This window comes from Cygnus atratus, chromosome 6 (assembly GCF_013377495.2).
Source record: "Cygnus atratus isolate AKBS03 ecotype Queensland, Australia chromosome 6, CAtr_DNAZoo_HiC_assembly, whole genome shotgun sequence".
NCBI lineage: Eukaryota > Metazoa > Chordata > Aves > Anseriformes > Anatidae > Cygnus > Cygnus atratus.
The window spans coordinates 12,710,814-12,732,421 of record NC_066367.1 but is presented as its reverse complement, the minus strand read 5'-3'; the positions used below and the strand labels follow the sequence as shown (position 1 = coordinate 12,732,421).

Sequence of the window (21,608 nt, the reverse complement as noted above, 5' to 3'; positions counted from 1 at the left end):
ATCAGCTGCACATGCATTACTATTAAAATGCAAAGGACCACCCAGTAATTACAACACGAACTACCCACTCATGCCCAGTAAAACAGGATGGAAAACACTGGAAGCAATCAGATACTTGAGGTCAAACTAAAAAATTGGAACAGGATTACTGGGGAATGGGGGCACTATAGCACTGGTGAATTGCTGTTGCTGAGGAAGTCTTAGTGGTACGTTGAGCTTTTATATATATATATATATACACACACACACACACATACATACATATTTCATTTATATCAGTTTTACATGGAGTCCTTTAAACACAGAATAAAGGATATGTTGACAAGGACTTTCTGCTTTGCTCGGCTTTGCTGTAGATTTAGAGGAGATACCAAAGTATACTGCATTGCATGTAAAATTAGTCTGCAGTAAAAGTAGTTCTCAATTGTTTCTAAAAGCCATAAATAAGTAACAGGAAACAGTATGCAAAAAGTATAGTAAAAAGGATATAAAAAAATGTATTTTACAGAAAATCATCTATTCTTCCTCACATGCATAAAATCATTGCTACCACACTTGAAATTAGTAGGGAAGAAATAGTTTAATGGAGCACGTGATCACAGCATATTTAATAAAGAATCAGGACCTGTTCACTTAGAGACAGTTAAACATCTGCAGACTGCAGAACAGGTAGGAAAGAACAAAATGTAAGAAAACATCAGAAACATAGAAGTCTCTAGTATTCCGCTCCAAACTTCTCAGAAGATGTGAGCACTTCGTTTTAAATTTTAACCAAATAATATCAATTTAGCACAAATTTACCCATGGACCCTGCTATAAAATGCACACACTTGGATCACGATGCTGCTGTCATGTGTAATGGCCCAACTCTCCTCCAACTGATGGGAAAACATAAGCCAGATGTGTTTTATGGTGAACACCCTGGAAGCCCTTCAATTCCTTACCAATGTTCAGGAAAGTCTTCTACTTCTCTCTTCGTTCTGGAATGAAATTTAGCTGACAATGATTTTGCAGAAAGGGAAATTGCTCCAAGCCTTCTAGACAAATTAGACTTAAATTTAATACAAGAGCTCACAAAAACTTAAAGTACATAACTCACCCAGCTCACCACGGTTTCTAGTGTAAAGGAGCCCTGGCTCCAAATCCTGATTATGAATGAAGAGGCTTGATTTTAGTGATCAGAAGCATGTAGAATGAGAGATTATGTCTACAAACGTCTTAAGTACCCTCCCCAGTAGGCTTCTTTGATAGCCATGTTCTACTGAACAGCAGGTATGAGCTCACCAGCAGGAAATTTGAGCAACCTGACCTAGTGGGAGGTGTCCCTGCCTATGGCAGGTGGTGGTGGTGGTGAACTTAGCTGGTCTTTAAGGTCCTTTGCAACCCAAACCATTCTATGCTTCTGTGGTTCTATGAAATCCAGGTCTTTTTTCCTCAGTCTTGTCTCTCTACCTTTACTCTCAGAACGCTGGTTGAATCCTTTTGTTGCTAAAATCCAGGATTTGCAGCATCTTCCTCTAATAATGGACTTGTAAAATGCTCAGGAGCTGACCAAACCTACTGCAGATGAAGACAGGGAAGACTTATTATTCTGAGTTTGACTGCTGTGAGGATGCACTGCAGAAATAAGAATATGGATTAATCAGATTTCCACCCTGGTGAATTTTGTTTGGAAGGGCTAAAAGTGCCTATTTTATTTGGATTAAATGCCTACTGCCTTCAGGGTAAATCCTAATGCAAATCTTCAGGCTGTCAGAGCACACACAACTTCTCACTACGAAAAAAAACAAACACAAAATCAGCCCATACCTGGAAGTGATGACTTTATTTTAGGACAAAAAATAAAAATAAAAATCCAAAAAACATTCCACTATTGCAGTCTAAAATTTTCCTTGTTTCCAGTAGAAACAGTCCACAAGTCAGAACGCAAGATATAAAACAACATTGTGCAAAATAGTACTGGCATAACTACACGTAGCAAAGACTAGTGTAAATCAAGAATTCCATTGAAATTAGTAGAGCTGCTCCAGTTTTACACCAGTGTACATCATCTCAGAATAGGCCCTTTTTGCAAAACATCCCTGGAATTCCCCTTGCTTACAAAAACAGCCTTACATGCAACAAGTAACTGATCAGTACAACATACACAAGAACACCTCCACAAGTTTATCACAGTGTAACAGAGAAAAACGTATCAGCCAATTTCATACAAACACAAATCTAATGGCAGTTTTGGACAGCCCTTGACTGCTACCCTCAAAAATTGCACGTTTCAACAAATGAAAGATAATTTAGAATAAAGCCAAGCAATAGTTTCATTTAACTATTAATACATTGACAATTAGGGTGGATGAGGTGTCCAGAGAGGGTTTTTACTTTATTTCTTTAGCTTATTAGATTTTCCAAGGAGAGTTGTTTCAAAATGAATCTGCGTAATAAAAGTAACTTCCACTGCTTTCAGGCCAAGTCCTCTTCTGCAATTCAGATACACCTGTCAACACTACAGAAGTCTCGTAGTCAAATACAAATCCCAGTGAAAAACTACTAAGCAAAGACCATACCTAAGTATTTACTGATGACATGCAATGAATCAAGAAAGCAGTAACAGAACTCCATTTACATTTGGAGCATTCAGAAAGACTGTTGAAGTTGGTTGGGATGCAGGACTGGAATTTCACCAAACAATTATGAATAGTTAACATTCTCTCCCCATTTGACATGCAAATTGTAACAGTTTCAAAACAATGCATTTAGGTCATTCCTTGTCTCAACAAAATGCCAAGAGCAGAACTGATTCCCAAAGCTGTCAAACACTCACAAATTCTTGTCAAGAAAATATACAGGTACATCTTGCAATTAATGGTCGTTTTGTTTTCCTGTAGAGTCAGGTTTAGAAAAACAATTTCATATCAACTCTTAGACTGTAATGAAATAAATTCTCCACAGTGTTTTCCACCCCCTCAGTTAGGAAAGGTGAACTTTCCATTACCTTTTCAAGAGATGTTTTTTTATTTTAATAGATACTAACCTGGTTTTGGTCTAAGCTACCGCAACATCTTTAGACTATGGCATTTGATGAAGGACACTTAAACTACAGAATTATATGGAGAAAGTACAGTCCTGACATTCTCAAGTGTTTGGGTATCAAGGGTCTTTTTTGCAAGTTATATTAGTTTCATGAGAACAAGAATGTCATACAAGCTTTGCCTTGAAGATATTTATATTAAAAGTGTGCAGCAATTCTGGATGAAGAAAGGTCTGCATGTCCATCCATTAAAAAAAACACCTTATAAGTATCAAACCATACAGTTTAAACAAGCAGACCTTCAGCAAGGCATTACTGCCATGCCACTGAATTCTATCGAACTCAATACGCAACAAGAAGTTAGGCCTGAGGCAGAAGAAAGGTTAATGGATATGACTTGCATTTTTTCCTCACTACCAATGTTTTTTCTTAATGTCACGTCCCTTGTTTCAGAAGTCAGCAACTTTTAACTCTTTGAGTCTCAACTTCAGAAGCAATAAGCTTTATATAAGGTAGGACTAAGAATTTTCAAATGTATCTGCTAATAGGCGTATAATATTTACATTTAAAACATTTCCAGATATTACAGCAATACAAATGATGCAAGAACCTATTTTCAAAAGTTTTCTTCTTCTCAAAACGCTCAGCTTCAGTGTCCTTCAACAATCGCAAACTCTCAATTTCAGTAAATCATATTTTAGAACAAACCAACAAATAGCCCTGAGAGTAAACATACTTTTAAAGAGCTGCTTTACTTAAAGCAATAGCAAACACAGCAGTCATATACTTCCATGGTATGCGATATTTAACTTTCACTCCCTTTTTTTCTCACTCAGTTTATGCATGTGTTCCTCCCAAGGTATATGTACTCAAGCATTATCTTTTACTTTCCCAAGTACTTAAATTTGTTGCTACAGAACTACGGCACCAAGCAAGGAAAGGACAGCTGAACCACATTGAGGTTTAAAAAAAATTCTTGTCCTTGTGCCTTGAGTTTTAAAAATAGTCCAACAGTCATAGCTGCCAGCATAGACCTTCATTACAATGACCTCCTGCCTTGTGAATTACATAGAATTTACAACTGAAGGAACACCTTTTAGTGTATCTCAAAAAATCAACTGTCAGTGTTCAATAACACTGCCACCAGCCTTCAGTTTGGCTAGTACTATGAAATACTAGGAAAACAGATTATCAAGTGTGTCAAGTTGTATGTAAAAAACAGACCTTTAAGTGTTGTGTTTTTTTTTTTTAAGCTACAAAGTAGTTAATCAAGGAACTGACTAGGTCTATGCATAGTTAGGTTTTAAAGTCTGCTAAAAGAACTTGAACTCTTTCATTAAGACTGTGCTTGAACAATGCACAGATTAACCCCCCATAAAGCCAAATATTCTAACTCTATACATAAGAGGTTTTTAAAAAGTTCTACACGCTCTCAGTTATTTTGATTTAAATACTTTACCTTGCAGCTCTGCTAATGGCACAAGACAGCACATGTGAAATTTAAGGCTATTTTTTGTGTGCATACATGTAAAGGCTGGTCTTAGAACAAGAACTGTTGTATTTTCTGAGTCTTTAGTGTGGATTCACATTAAAGTAGAGCTGCCACAGCAATCAACAGAATCCTGTACATAAAAAAAATTGAACATTGTCTTGAATCCCATTTGTTTTTATAAAAAGCAAAGTCCTCATACATTTTTTTTTTTAATCAGAGCAGCTCACTAATTTATACAGTACATTGTCTGATAACATACAATGTAAACTACTGAAGAGATGCTTGAGTACTACAACAACAAGTGGAAAAAAGTCCCAGGTTAAGAAAGCCCACTGCTATTTGGGAGAATTACTCTGATGAAAACAAACATCAGAATGCAGTTTTGGTGAAACCAGTTAAGTCTCAAGGCTGTAATAAAGGCTATATGTTAACTTTAGCCCTTCGATTCTTAACCATTCAGTTAAGATCTCCTGATAAAGCACTGTGCATTTTGGCATTGATGGAGAAGCTCTTTACAAGCTACTGCTACAGAAATAGAAAACAGACTTACACAAACTTTCTTCACCTGAATGATCCCATCTTCTGTGAATCCAGTCATACCAGTTTTAAACAACCTATCTAAAGCAGTGTATCTTAGACTTCAACTTTCTCTGCAACTGTTTCAGAAGAAATTAATATCCACAAAACCTAGAAAAGAACCATCAACTGGTCATATTACACAAATTTGATGCACAAACCCACTTATTTTAAAACCTTCTCCCCCTCAACAACTTCTTCAGTGTAAATCAGAGCTGTTACTTCAAAACAGAGCTCTTTAATCCCATCTGCACACATCTATCTATTTTAATGGGAAGAAAGATAACAAATGAAATTCTGCTCATTTACTAGTTTAACAGATCTAATATTTGAATACCACCTGGTACATTTTTCGTTTGCTGAATTCTTGCATAATGTTTTAAACAGGGTCTCAATTCACCCTGAATGCAGGACTTGTATAGGCCAGTGTGATTTACACTTACTTGCTCAGTAAAGTTTATTGCTATAAGACAGTTATGTACGTGGGATTTACAGGAACAGTAAGTGTGCATCAAAACTATGACTATTATCTGCAAAGGTATGCACATAACTTTGTTTTCTAAGTGAAACGTTTGCAACCAAATTCAGCATAATGAGCACTGAACAACTTTGTTAAATTTGCGGTATAATCTTTACATGTAACTGGGGGGAGGCGATGGGGGGACTGAGTCTTCACCATGGAAGCATCATAAATGCAAGTCAGTGAGAACTGCTCATGTGTAACAGACCAATATTCAGACCCATAGAGTATCCACAGTGACATTAATTTGAACTTACTGAATCTACCTCTGTAAAAGAGGGTACAAGGCAAACGTTTTGTAAGTTGATATGACACTGGTATTCAAGTCACTGCAGTTTTTTGCATATCTACGTTGTATATACTTAAACCCAAGTAATAAACTCCAGGAACACAAGAGAAACCTCACTGAAGTTCCTGAACAGCTTCCATTTGAAATGGCCCTTTCCCCTATTTTCACCTTTTACTATAACTTCAAAGAAACCATAAACTGCTGCATATGAGGATAGACTAGGTGTCAAAAAATCCTGTTTTACGTGACAGTCTAAATTGCTAGTCAAAAAAGAGAGAACGTGTCTGGCACTGTGAACTACTGTGTAATGGATGCCAAGGCTGACGAGCCATCACCTTCAAGGACACACAAAACACTATGACAAAAGAGAGGGAATCATGCACAGGTATTTCATCATTATGTGGCTAGGGTCTATAATACAAACTTGCTCTGTTGTGACTCATCACTGTTCCAAGAGCGATTAATGACTCAGGCTGACCAACTCTGTAAGTAGCCAAGCAAACCTGTAAGAGGCAAGTAGCATATTTTCTGGAAGAATAGAGAACAGGAGGGTAACATGTTTTTCCCACCCCTGCACAAAAATTGTATGGACAAATGGAACACTACTGGGACAAGTGCTTTAGAATGTAATTCTCCAGCCAATAAACCAACACTGGGTGGAACTGGGTGATGGAAGGAGTTTTAAGAACGTGACTTACCAGAAGCACAAATTTACGATATCAACAAAAAAAAGTAGACCACATACTAACACTGCTTTTTAGATACTCTTCAGTTTTAAAATTTTCAAACACATTACTTTGTCTTATTTTGTTTAGGACTGAGGCTGTTCAGCAAGGTCACATAATTTGAGACTGCTGAAATACTTCAGCAATCCTTTGGTCCCAGTAGCTGTAAAACAGCCAAGTAAAAAGAAACTTCCCTACTAAAAAAAGTGTGTGTGGGGAAAGCGGGGAGAGAATTGTCACCAGAAAACTATCTTTTAAACACTATCTGCTACACACCACAAAAGTCTTTGTTATAAAATACACATTTTCATACAAAAGACATCTTGCAAAACCATTTGATTGCCCCTCCCTCTGCAGGTTATAATGGTAAAATGGGGTCAGCTGGTTGATCTTGAGTTTTTTCTTTTAATGGAAAAAGTCAAAGGATACACAGCATCACAACAACTGGTCCTTTAAATGGCAAAGGATTATGACAGCTTTTGTTTTCACCAGTGTTTAAAAAAAAAAGCAGATGAGAAACAGAACTGCAGTCTTCACAAGCAGAAAGTGCAACAGAGCATCAGCTGCTGCATCATCCTGAACTTAATGTGCTACCAAACTGTCAAGTATATGAACAGGTCAATTATGACAGTGCCGTAAGTTGTTAAAACAATGCAAATAGCGTGATCAGAAAGATCCAGTCAACTGGTTCCAATTTTTCCCAGTAGTCGCCCAGAAAAATTTCAAGACAATCTATATCTACCCTTCAGCTTCCTCAATATGTCCTGATTGCTGGAGTATAGAGGTCTGTGGTATTACTGTACTTGTTCCACGAGAGATCCTGTCTTGATCCGTGTTCGCAGACAATGAAGCCATAGAAATTGGCTGCAACAAACCGGGTGTCATGCTGGAGGAGACAGTCAGGCTGTGTGTAGTGCCCTTGAGTGTAAGATCCTGTGTGGGAAGAAGTGGCTTGAGGATGCTGACAAGACAGAAAGCAGAGCCACTTTTAGGAATGAAATTCACTTTGTTCTTGTCAGGACAGTAGAAGGCTGGTATTTCATGCAGAGGCTTTGGCCTAGAATAAAATAGACACAGACAGATTTCTAGGTTGGAAGAGACCTCAAGATCATCGAGTCCAACCTCCGACCTAACACTAAGTACTCCACTAAACCATATCGCTAAGCTCTACATCTAAACGTCTTTGAAAGACCTCCAGGGATGGTGACTCCACCACCTCCCTGGGCAGCCCGTTCCAATGCTTAATAACCCTTTCGGTAAAGAAGTACTTCCTAACATCCAACCTAAAACTCCCCTGTCGCAACTTTCGCCCATTCCCCCTCGTCCTGTCACCAGGCACGTGGGAGAACAGACCAACCCCCACCTCACTACAGCCTCCTTTAAGGTAACTGTAGAGAGCGATAAGGTCGCCCCTGAGCCTCCTCTTCTCCAGGCTGAACAAGCCCAGCTCCCTCAGCCGCTCCTCGTAAGACTTGTTCTCCAGACCCCTCACCAGCTTGGTCGCCCTTCTCTGGACTCGCTCGAGCACGTCCATGTCCTTCCTGTAGCGAGGGGCCCAAAACTGAACACAGTACTCGAGGTGCGGCCTCACCAGAGCCGAGTACAGGGGCACAATCACTTCCCTAGACCTGCTGGCCACACTGCTTCTTATACAGGCCAGGATGCTGTTGGCCTTCTTGGCCACCTGAGCACACTGCTGGCTCATATTCAGCCAACTATCAACCAATACTCCCAGGTCCTTCTTGGCCAGGCAGCTTTCCAGCCACTCATCTCCCAGCCTGTAGCTCTGCTTGGGGTTGTTGCGCCCCAGGTGCAGGACCCGGCACTTGGCCTTGTTGAACCTCATACAGTTGGCCTCAGCCCATCGGTCCAGCCTATCCAGATCCTCCTGCAGAGCCTTCCTACCCTCGAGCAGATCGACACACGCACTTAGCTTGGTGTCATCTGCAAACTTACTGAGGGTGCACTGGACGCCCTCATCCAGATCATCGATAAAGATATTAAAGAGGACCGGCCCCTTTAATATCTTTAGATAGAAATAGACACAACAGTTTTAAAACAACATTTAACAAATTATGTTAATGGCAGGCAATGTGTCTTGCTGAACATGTCATCAGCAACAAGCTTAGGTTTAGACCTGAAGTATTTCAGTTAGTCAGTGTTGTGCTAATGACACTCCTGCCACATGGCAAACAGCAAGATTGCTTAAACTGCTTGCTTACTTTTATTGTAAGATAAACATCATTTTCTTAAAGCAGGATGTCTCCAAAAATCTAGACCTGCAATCTTCATGTTGCAGATCATAAACTCCATCCATGAACTGTTCTATCCAATATATGAGAAAGTAGTCTCAATCACATTCTCCAGAAACTTTCACAGACCAACAAGAACCCCCTGTGCAGGCAGACACACTGTATACAGCAAACCTTGTGAAAGAAAGCTAGTATAGCAATGTTTCTAACATTACATATCTCAGGGTTGTTCATGATCATATGGGATCCCCCTCTTCAAGACTTCTGCCTTCTTTGCATGTTCATCTGTGTGTGGCCTTGATCTCCATAAAAGATGAACATGCCTTATTTAAAAACCTCACTGCAGAGAGTAAAATGCAGTATGCTCAAAGAGATATTCACGATCAGGTACCTATAACCTAGGAATGAAACATGGAACACACATTTAGATCCTGACTCTCAGTTTCACAATCTCAGAGGCATGCTTTATAAAAGCTAAAATTGAAAGGGAAATCCTGGATAGAATAGGAATGGCTTCTGCGTCTACTTGTAACCCTGCAATATAAGTCTAATATGCTAGTCAAACTCTATGTGAAGACCAAACCACAGGAATCTGTTCCAAAGTCTCTATTTCCCGCTGGAAAATAGCCATCCAAAATTTACACTCATTCATGTTACTAGCACCGTCCTTTAGCCTATAACCTACCCCTCTCTTCCAAGTGTTTATAAGCCATATCCACCTCTACATTCATTCTACCAGGCTAATCAAGCTTAACAGAAATCAGCCTCGTTTATCTTTTTTTTTTTTTTTAACAGTTGAAAATCCCGTAAGCTTCAAATAGAAATTATGTCAAATTAAAGCTAAGCTTTGAAAGGTTGCATTCACGTATTCTGTGTGTGTGGAATCCAAGTACCAGATGAACGCAGTTCCTAAACGGGATTTGCAATGCTGGCAATTACAAGCATCTTTGAAGCTACAAACAAGAAATATTCTGAATATTAATAAACGTAGAAGCCACCAGGCTAGTTAATTTTCAGTGTGGAATTCATTTTCAAGATGGACTCCTCAACTATATGCCTCCTCTCCTTCTTATCTGGGCTGTTAACATCTGCCATAATAAGACAGACCAACCCCATAGCAATATTTCTGTTAATCTTTGCACTGCTGCTCTGTGCAAAGGGACACTACTCAAAACATGACGTTTCATTAGTGATATCCCCCACTGTCTAACAGCAGAAGTCAACCTTCTGCCTGTTTTAGTAGCTTAAACAAACAAGCTCTTATCATGCTACACCTGTAGAGTGATACATGAACTTGAACAAAGTTCAGGTTCTTGATACTACAGGGAATGCAAAGTTGGTCACTAAATCCAAGTCATTTCGTGATACATTGCTTCCTGCATTGTTCCTCGTGCTTTAAATTACACATGAGAGCACATGCCTTTGTAGTACTTCATGTAGCATTACTGCTCAACTGCTCAGGACACCCATTCACCTTTCAGAGCGATAAATTGAGACCTCAGTCACAAGGATCATCTCCACTTGACACTAAACAAGAGTATCCAAACCCCAGTACACGTTTGGTTTAAGTATTTACTATCAATTAACAAATCATCAAATCAACAAATAAAAATTAAAAAAAAGAATCTAATGACAAATCAGCAGAGAGGAAATTTTTTTTTTTAGAAAAATTGTATTAACTCAGCTCAGTTGTGATGCAATTCCCTGCAAAGGACAATTCTGAGCATAATTTGATTCTTCTTAATGATGACCTAGAGGAAGGAGGCAGGATTGAGTGATACATTAGTGTTTCACAAAACAAAGGAAGAAGCCTTTCCCAAAGAAAAGACTACTCAGATCTCTTTCAGGAATGACTTTATAAACCATACAGTTCTGTTTCTAAAATGCACAGCACTCTGCACTGAGCAGCTTCAGTATGAAGCCTGGAGGTTCCCAAATTTTATGAAGTATTCACTTAAGTTTTAATATAAATGGAGCATTAGTCTTTAAGATAATAACTATCTCATAAATGACCTGTAACTTCTCACTTCCATCATCTCGAAGCTTACACAGGTAGGAATTTTTCTTACACATATTCCTTCCTTGTAAAGTGTGTGGGATTTTTTGTTTTTGTCTTTAAAACACGTTGGAACATAGCAGAGATACTACTAGCCTACAGGAAGCAGAATAATTGGGCTCATTTCTAACTTGTGCACAAGTTTCATAGGCATGGTCAGATGCCCAACAAGAATGACAGGGGTCTACGCTAATGTGGAACAGCTTCCTGGGATGTACTATTCAGATTTGGAGAAGGACCCAATAACACAGAGCTACCTCAACCTGCATTTGAGTCTTCAGCATAAGACAACTGAAAGGACTTTGCCACAACTAATAATACCTCCCTGGGCTTTGGACAGTAGGGTATAAAAAAATGAAAAAAAGGTGCCATACATCTAACAAGCTGTGACATAACCTAGCTGATGCACCTGCATTTACAGCTTCTCAGTAAATCTCCCTGTGCCTGATCATTTGAGTTCTTCCCCACTATTTGCCATGTAAGAGACAGTCTTACATTATGCTGGTTTGGCCATTAAAAAATTTGTTGGAATGAAACTGACCCTTGAGTTTTAAAATGATAAGTAAGTAAATTTTTCAGGCTAATTCTGAAAACTAAGAAGGGGAAAGGTTGTACAAGTAAAACTAGCAGAAGCCTAAGCTACCAGGTGTAAAATAATCTTAAGAAAAACACAACACAAATAAACAGTATGCTGAGGTTTTGATTTTAACACACAATTCCAGCAATGATACATAGATATATACCAGTATACAGTCACGCAAAACAGAGACCTAGCTATCAGCATGGTTTTAGTAATAAGGCTAATAATTTTGATCTGACACAAAAATCAATAAGTCAGTGGGTAACTCTCAATGTTAAGTGTTATTTCCTATGTAGTAAAGATTGACTTACAAGCTTTCCTCAAAGACTTTCACTTTTTCACAGCCCTCTGGTGGTTCACGCTTGAACATGTAGCTGTTGTTGGGTTTTGGTGAGGTAGCATATTTTGGCAAGGGAGAATTATTTCCGTTCTCTGCAGGAACAGAGTAAATTATCACTGAAATATGTCACACTATAAAAAACTTAAGTACGTCATTATAGAAACACTATAAAAGGTATATCTGAAAATGACCCTTAAATTAAACCCGACTTTGTTTATCAATGTTATAAAATTAAAAAAAAACACATTTATTTCCAAATCTTTGTTTGCGAGCAAGCTTTCTTGTCTCAATCCCTTTCTTCATATCATACACAGGTTACTCTGCATTCACTCCTGGACATTTTCAGTTTTTAACTGCTGATCTGAATCTGTGGTCCTGTACTGTCATCATCTAGCCAAAAGAAATGAGCAGGAGCCATATGCCAAACAAAAACAGTACAGGTTTCTGTTGAATTGTAAGATTCTGTTGTATCTCAGAAGTTTTCTGGTAAAAATAAACAAACGATCTTGACAGAACCAAAAGGACTAATTTATTTTGCTGTTCCATCTCTTGCTGTACGCTCCTGCTTCCCTAGCTTGCTTAAAGTACTTAAAGAACATATTATTTAAAAACAAAAACTTGTTTGGGAAGGACAGTCCTCACTTATCTATCAGGCTTCAATTATGGAACACCAGGTATGTGCACACACACACTATTTAGAGCAATTTGGAACAAATGGATCATTTGCGAAGAAAAAAAATGTTTTTAACATTTCTCCATGGATGTTGGAAACAACAGCCCTCCGTTACTACATCTTCATCTACGCAGTAATGAGTTAAAGTTTAGCATTGTTAAACATTTAAAGTTACACAGTACCTTTATCTCTGGAGTCAGCAAGAAGATCATCTGTAGAACATGGACTTTCCTCACTGCCCTCATTAGAGATGGTAAGAAATGAGGTTGGAGATACTGACTGGGAACGGCTGCTATTATTACTACCCCTGTCTGCTCCACCAGGCGTTTGGGTATCAATGCTGCGAGTACTACTACTCCGCTGAACTAATGGAGGTGGTGCACGGTGCCCATCTGGAATATCTTGAGGCTGTTAAAAATAAAGGGTATCAGTCAACTGCTCTGATCTGGTTGGTAAATTGTTTAAACCCAGTAGTGCTGACTTTTTTCCCCCCATGTTTCATAAAACCGAAGTAGAAAATTCATTACACAGGACTCCAACAGAAGATAGAATAAGTCAAGTTTGGAAACAAAGAACAACAGTTCTCAAGACTTCAAAGAATCACAGAAATGTTGAGGTTGGAAGTGACCTTCTGAGATCATCTAGTCCAACTCCCCTGCTGAAGCAGAGGCAGCTAGAGCAGGCTGCCCAGAGTCCAGTCAGGTTTTGAGTACCTCCACAGACAGTAAACTCCATAACCTCTACTCAGAGCACACAAATTAAATTTTATGTTTTTTATTTGTGCCCACTGCCTATTCTACTGCTAGTGGGCACTACTGAGAAGAGTATTCCTCCCTCTTTATTCCTTCCCATCAGATATTTCTACACATTGATAAGGTCCCCCTGAATTTTCTCTTCTCCAAGCTGAACAATCTCAGTTCTCTAAGGCTCTGCTCACATGAAAGATATTACAGTCCCTTAAGTGTCTTCATGGCCCGTATTTTTGATGCTTTATCAGAAAATTTACCTCTAAAAATACCTGAATATAAAAGAACAGGTAAGTAATGCTTCAGCTGGGATAGAGACACTTCTTCAGATCGGGCAAAGGGAAAAAAGTCATTACGGAATCTCTAAAACCAGACATCTTGTCTTTTTCTGTCTTCTTTTTCAAGTTTTAACTCCTCTTTTTGCTTTCCACAAGACTTTTCAAATAACTTCTGTCTGGAATTTTGCTCTTCTAATAAATTTAATTCAAAAACTGTGCAAAATAAAGCTTTTGACTTCAAAACAAAAATAAAATAATTACAGAAAGCAATCATGGTGGCAGATACATACAACAAGCTGTTCTTCTTTGTCTCCCGTCTCCTTAATAATTATCTCAATCTCTTGATTCAGTCCTTCTACACTGTTTCGGAATCGCGATCCTGTTGACTTGGTAATAGGTATCACAGGAACAAGAGCACTCTTTGGGACTGGAGCCTGAAGAACCAGAGACAGTGAGAAAAAGACACAGATTTACTTAAATGATGTAGTTATTACTTCTACTCAAAAATGATCCTTTAAACAGAATGCATCTACTCCCCAGTATCAAGGACTTACATGAAACTATAGTGATTGTGTTAAAATGGATGCCTTAAATTGAAGGCATCCTTTTTTTTGTTTTTCAAATCCAATTTCTAGCTTTTCAACAGTCTAGTTTCAAAACTTCCCTTTGATACGGTCTGCCTCCAGCTCTATATTGCTTTGCAAGTGAAAATTTAACAGTGAACACTCAAATGCAAGTACTTCTGAAGCCTTTAAAACATATTTCCATTCCTTTTGGCATGAACTATACCATAATTTCACTTCCTTCTCTGCCGGATTTATCACTTGTAATTTCATTAAAATTATGTTTTAATGGAAGCCTGGCATCACCTACAGTACCGTGACAAGCACAGAAAGAAAAAAATATTCCACAAATGCAAGATAGTACCACTCTTAGCCCAGATCACTGAACTTCAAAAAAAAAAAAGTATACTTAAAAAAAAAAAAAAAAAGGGACAGTAAAACTCCTGCGCAGAATTCTTCAATGGCCACATATGCTGAGATTGAGAACATCTCTACCGGTTGAAGGAAGGTAGCCTTCTCACCTGTCTTCAGAGCTTTTTTTTTTTTTTCCCCTTCTTCCCTTTAAGTAACAAGACTGCACACAGACAGACACCAAAGCACTGCGACTTGACATGTCAATTCTCAAAAACCATGTAAAATTTGTGTGGCCTGGAGACCACCTTAGAAAAATTAATGTAAACATGAGTTCTTAACACAACCATGTATCATCAGACTTATAATCACAGATCTCTAAGATAGAAAAATCACTTAGGAATTATATTGGTTTTGCTTTACTGAAACATTAGGATAGCTATAAAACGGGGCTTGCAAAGGACTGCAAAAATTCTCTTCAGGAAATGCTTGTGACTCATTGTTTATGTCGACAAAAATTCAACATTCTTAGAATTGCCAAACTTGGAAAGACTTTGAAAAGTCTTGCCTTAAGATTAAAAAGAGAAAATAGAAGCTACTGGAGAAGAACAAAAAAAAGTCTGAGAAACCACCCCTGATAATACTGTTCCAAACAAAGCCTTGGATCAACAATCAGGTGAACAAATACAGGTCAATAGGTGTTCATAATACAGATATATCAGCACAAATTTAGGTACTGAAGACTGGTTACATACACAGTTACTTCATTTAGACATTCTTATGACAAACCAAACTTGTTGAAAAGCAGAAAGCAGAATGATGTATGCTAGAGCGTCTAAGATTTCAGCAGCCGTTAGCTAAATCTGGGAATTCTCCAGCATTTAATCATGATTGTCTACCACAAATTCCTAGAACCACAGCACTATTTGAAGTGCTCGAAGTAGAAAAGCACAAATTGCTTGAGAATAGCTCGCTATGCTTTGATACAATGTTTCAGACATGCACAGAACGTTTCTTTTGGAAGAGAAGGTGACTTGTTAACCTGGACTGCCAAAGAGCAGAAAGAGAAGGAGGCACCACCACAGGGGTGGAACAACTAGCCTCAGAACAACCTTCACACGTGAAGTACTGCCTTCACAAAGGTCTGCATGGAACCTGTGACATACAGGAATAGGCTACTAACACAAGGATGCTTTTGACTACTCTCATCTGCAGATTTTGGAATACACAAAACCAGCCAAGGTGTCAAACACAGGATAGTAATTATAGCACTTGCATACTAACGTGCTGTCTGGGAGTTTGGTGCAGAACAGAGTTCTGAAACTTATGGGTACAGTATAAGCCCATGAGATACAAAATATGGGTGATGACAAATCTGAATTTTTTACAGGCATTTCAGAAATATGCTCTAACCTCTTCCAATTTTTCCAACAAGCAACAGAACTTGAAATAGAATCCAAGGTCTTTTGATACTTCCATATATTAACATCAAATCACCTTGAAGTTGAATTACGCACAGTAATTCCACTCTAAAAATAAAATTTTCTACTTACATAAGATGGTAAGAGTGAAAAAAAAAATAATATCCACTGCAAACTATGTACAGTTGGTCTCATATTAGTAGTTGGTTAGGATCAACTAAGTAAGACACTAAAAAAATATGCTTTCCAGAAAAGTGAAAGGGGGGCTTGACAGTTAACACCAAGTAACAGAGTAACTTCAGCCAAGTACACTGAAGAAAACGAATTATTTTGGTAAACCTTATCTACTTATTTTTCCATCTAGCCTCACCTCTGGCCTCATTTCTAGTTTCTGCATTATATTAATGAGGAAAAAAAATAAAATTTAAAATTCTTTTTTAAAAGAAAGAAAACCCCACAGATTTACCACCATGTAACAATATAATAAATTCAAAATCCAACACTCTCAGAAGCATCCTGAGATCACTCAATGAGGCTATGATTTTTGTGCAAACGCCTCTTCCTGTAAAAAAGAGAGGTGGAATGAAACACTAGGCATAAGGAAAAAAACACACGCACATACACACACACACAAACATTCAATTGTTTTTGAAAAAAAAAAAAAGCCAGCAGCACAAACTTGACTTTAGCACCAAGTATTTCCTTATTCTGAGTAAAGGGATAGGAATAGGTAACAAGCTTACTCCGTGAAGATTGCATGAATTTCTTTCTTAAAAAAAAATCATGGAAGAAGAAGTACAACTAAACGCTCAGTCTTAGGTGGTAAGAACCACTAAAAATATTAGTAAAACTCAACTAATAGACTCTACTCGTATATAAAAATATTAGTAGAAACTGTGGGAAAAGCTTACGTGTTTATTAATAGGGAAGAAGAGATGAAATAGATTCACTGGAATTACTACTTTCAGTTTAACTAGAAGAGTAAGTCATCTCCAAAAGGTTACAGAATCAATGCGGTCTCTGTGAAGGGACTACCACAGCGACTTCCTAACCCTAACACCGTTTCTCAGCTTTAGCAGGAATTCAATTCCTAGAGCTCAGAAATCTTTGTATGATCCTATAGAATCAACAACTGCAAGTTTCCTTCGATTTGGAAATGTAAAAAAAAAAAAAAATCACCACTAACTGCAAGCATTTATATGCAGTCTTTTCCACAAATCTTGAAGGAACTGAGCTGATGCCAGAAATTCCAGTTTAGCGGTTCCCTAGGAAAGAACCGGAAAGCTTAGGAACTTCACCCTTGAAGCCTGCACTTACAAATTTTTCACTCTGACTTAGAAAGCTGCCTATAAACGCCATTAATCTAACCCTTCGCTTACTCTTTTTGAAGCCTTCTGTAGCTTCCTCCCTTCGCAAGTGGCTCATGACAGCTGGCACAAAATTTACCAAGAAAAACAATGGTTAGTTCTATAACACAACATCAGAAAAGTTGCTTCCTCGGTTTATATTGTATAGTCTGTTTCACAAGCCCAAAAAATAAATATCCATTGTGCAATATTTTATTTACGTACTTTAAAATTTGGTAGAATGCAAAAAATCCTCCATACAGTAGATAAAATTTCATGAGCATAATAATGTCATTATGATGCCACAAGTTTCTGTATGTAGAATTTTTATCTGGTATCTTTCAGAATAGTAGCATCTCTGATCATTTTTGACATTAATTTAGAACAGCTAGAAGATTATCTACATTAGAATGACAGTAACTTAGTAATCAGAAATTTATGGATTTGTGAACTACCATGTGAAATCCATTCAACAGCATGCAATTCTCTCCAATGTAGCCAAGTGCCTACAACAAATGTCCCTCAGTTTTAATTTTCTGTTGCTGTTCTTGAAATGTCTCAATTCTCTATAAGTATAGAACAAGTCTTCAGAGAAGTTTTACAAATTTGGATAAAATACTTGCATCAAGTATTCTGACCATCCACATATATATTATTTCTTTTTAAACCTTTTGGCAACTGTCGTAAATTTTGTCAAAAAAACAGATAGAACTGTCTCATTTATCTGTCTTCTTATTTTGACTTAAGCTACAGCAATCACTAAGCATGTTCTACTGTACAGCATGTTCTCCTGCACCTATGCTTAAACAAACCAGATCAAATGTGGGAATTCATATTAGGCAGCTTGCTTCAAATTCAAATTATTCTCCTTTCTAGCTTCTAGGTTAATACTCCACTACATAGAAGACAAAAAGAGAACAGTTTCTGTTTGGACATTTAAAGCATTTGAATAATTCCTAAAGTTTATCAAAAATCTAATTCTAAAAAAAATAATCCTAAATACAATGCTTGCCAGTAGCAAAGAATTTGAACTAATAACAAATTGAATTTAAGATGCACTTATATACTGAAGATTCATGAATCTTAATTAAATGAACTATAACAGAAGTAAGTTAGGTCTCAGAAAAAAACGTTACTGATTTTTATACAAACAGTAGTTAAGAACAGTGCAAAAGAACTCAAAACACTGTACTACTTTCTTATTTCCAGTATTGAAGTATCACAGGTTCACTCAGACACCTGTTTTCTAAGCACAAAAGAACATAGCTCCTCAATGTTGTACGTATGGTTCTCCTTTCTATTTTTCATTTCATCTTTTAGCAAAATGGGTGAGTACCCACACAGCAGGACTTATGCTGATGTTGTGATAGCTTCCCTCCCTGACCTAAATTATTTCTGGAAGAATGGAAGGACAGAAAGGAAGCAGCTAACAAAGTACATTATTTATTAAAATAATGCTAACTGAATTTTAGGAGCAACTGGAAATATTAAGTTTGCAGAGAAGCTTCACAGCTGAAGTACTTTATCAATTTACAGTATCAACAGTTACACAATTTCTTTCAACTACATCAACTGACAAGGCAAATATAACATTTGTTCTTTTTGTAACTGTTAAAAAAGGTGTTAGATCATAAATATACATTCATGAGATATCAGTGGGAAAAGAAAATTTTCTTCTGAAAAACTGGCCAAGTTTTCCTATTGATTTTTTAAACTTACTAAAGCAAAACAGACCTGAAAAATGATGTGTCTAAAAGAATGTAGTATTTCACCATCTGCTATCAACTCAGCTAGAAATATTACAGAATCACAGAATCATCTAGGTTGGAAGAGACCTCCAAGACCATCTAGTCCAACCTCTGTCCTAACACTAACAAGACCTCCACTAAACCACATCACTAAGGACTACATCTAAACGTCTTTTAAAGACCTCCAGGGATGGCGACTCAACCACTTCCCTGGGCAGCCCATTCCAATGCCTAACAACCCTTTCAGTAAAGAAGTTCTTCCTAATATCCAACCTAAACCTCCCCTGGCACAACTTTAGCCCATTCCCCCTCGTCCTGTCACCAGGCACGTGGGAGAACAGACCAACCCCCACCTCTCTACAGCCTCCTTTAAGGTACCTATAGAGAGCGATGAGGTCTCCCCTGAGCCTCCTCTTCTCCAGGCTGAACAACCCCAGCTCCCTCAGCCGCTCCTCGAAAGACTTGTTCTCCAGACCCCTCACCAGCTTTGTTGCCCTTCTCTGGACTCTCTCGAGCACCTCCATGTCCTTCTTGTAGCGAGGGGCCCAAAACTGAACACAGTACTCAAGGTGCGGCCTCACCAGAGCCGAGTACAGGGGGACAATCACCTCCCTAGACCTGCTGGCCACGCTGCTTCTTATACAGGCCAGGATGCTGTTGGCCTTCTTGGCCACCTGAGCACACTGCTGGCTCATATTCAGCCGACTATCAACCAGTACTCCCAGGTCCTTCTCGGCCAGGCAGCTTTCCAACCACTCATCTCCCAGCCTGTAGCTCTGCTTGGGGTTGTTGCGCCCCAGGTGCAGGACCCGGCACTTGGCCTTGTTGAACTTCATACAGTTGACCTCAGCCCATCGCTCCAGCCTATCCAGATCCTCCTGCAGAGCCTTCCTTCCCTCGGGCAGATCGACACACACACCTAACTTGGTGTCATCTGCAAACTTACTGAGGGTGCACTCGATCCCCTCATCCAGGTCATCGATAAAGCTATTAAAGAGGACCGGCCCCAGCACTGAGCCCTGGGGGACTCCACTAGTAACTGGCCTCCAACTGGATTTGACTCCATTCACCACGACTCTTTGGGCCCGGCCATCCAGCCAGTTTTTAACCCAACGAAACGTACACCAGTCCAAGCCACGAGCAGCCAGTTTCTTGAGGAGAATGTTGTGGGAAACGGTGTCAAAAGCCTTACTGAAGTCAAGGTAGATCACATCCACAGCCTTCCCCTCATCCACCAGGCGCGTCACTTGGTCATAGAAGGAGATCAGGTTCGTCAAGCAGGACCTGCCTTTCATAAACCCATGCTAACTGGGCCTGATTGCCTGGTTGCCCTTCAAGTGCCACGTGACGACATTCAAGATAATCTGCTCCATGAGCTTCCCTGGCACTGAGGTGCACTTACCTCCCTGTGAACCTAACTGCAGCAAGTCTCAAGATAAAACTACAACTGCATACAGAACATGTGGTGGCCTAACCATCGCAATTTTTGAAATGATTACTACTCTAAGTATCAAGGCATGATAAATTGCAGAAAATAAAAGGCTGAATGCAGCCATTAAGAACACAAACACTTTTAATACAGTATATAAAAGAAGTTTAATACGGTACATAAAAAAAAGTTGCCATCCTTTTGTCAGTTAAACTCTCTAAACCTGTTGATCATAGGATTAAACAAGCGCTATAGTCAAGAGAAAATGTGATCAGTATTAGCTACAGTTTTGAGTCTGTATCATTTTACTACCAGTTTGCTCCATGCCATACTCTACATGCTAATTCATTATTGTTACAGCAACACTTAATGAAGAAGATAATCCATGGGTTTAGATTAAACTTACCTGTCGTCCTTAAGCATAGGCCACAGAAATATAAGCTTAGTGTCCTGCTTTAAGGAAAAAATCTATCTGAAATTCATGGAACGATGGAGTTGCAAACAAACCTAGCCAAGTAACAAAATGATCCTGGACCCCACACACTTCATGCAGTCAAAGGAAATGGACTTATTTCATAGAATCCACCTAAACCCACAACAAATTTAGAAGTATATAATATTTTTATGTTCCCTGTAAGACAAATCACAACCTTGAAATGATCTAAAAACAGTATTAGCTACCAAACATGTCCCAGAAGAGCACAGCTTTACCTGACTATGGTTAATGGCTGCATGGTTACCATGAAATGGAGACTGTCTTTCTTTATCCCGATGATGCCTACTGCTGTGTTTGCTTCTCTGCAATTGTTGACGCAATTTTGCAATCTAATAAAGAAAAAAAAATCACATTAGATTTCACCGGATACGTTCAGCTATGCACACAGTTTCATTAATTAATTCTAGTACTTAGCTAAAGTTCTTTACTACCACAACTTTCATAATTAATGACAGCACAAAATTATGTTCAGGTTCTTGCAAACTTAACATGTTAGCTACCATTTAGGCTCAAGCCCAGAAAATATCTTAGGTTTAATGAAAGCACTTGAAATATATGAACTAGTTTGGTCACTGCTGGATTTCTTCCTCTGATGAATGTTCGCTACATTTGACACTCCTCTTACCCCCACTTCAGGTTTAAAAATTGTAACAGTCCTGCATTACTATAAGAAATCAATACCAAATGAACAGATTGCTTATT

The 21,608-nt window shown here is 38.5% G+C and overlaps 1 protein-coding gene across 1 annotated transcript in view; it reads right to left on the bottom strand.

The window, feature by feature from the left end:
* Positions 1-1,806: 1,806 nt before the first annotated feature.
* Positions 1,807-21,608, bottom strand: part of FAM117B (family with sequence similarity 117 member B) — a 32,789-nt gene continuing 12,987 nt past the window's right edge. Inside the window, exons 4-8 of the mRNA XM_035570824.2 lie at positions 21,122-21,235; positions 13,843-13,986; positions 12,711-12,936; positions 11,827-11,947; positions 1,807-7,684 (exon numbers count right to left, since the gene is read on the bottom strand). Coding sequence (XP_035426717.1) covers positions 7,366-7,684; positions 11,827-11,947; positions 12,711-12,936; positions 13,843-13,986; positions 21,122-21,235 — 924 coding nt within the window. The 3' untranslated portion in view covers positions 1,807-7,365. The remainder of the gene's footprint in view (positions 7,685-11,826; positions 11,948-12,710; positions 12,937-13,842; positions 13,987-21,121; positions 21,236-21,608) is intronic.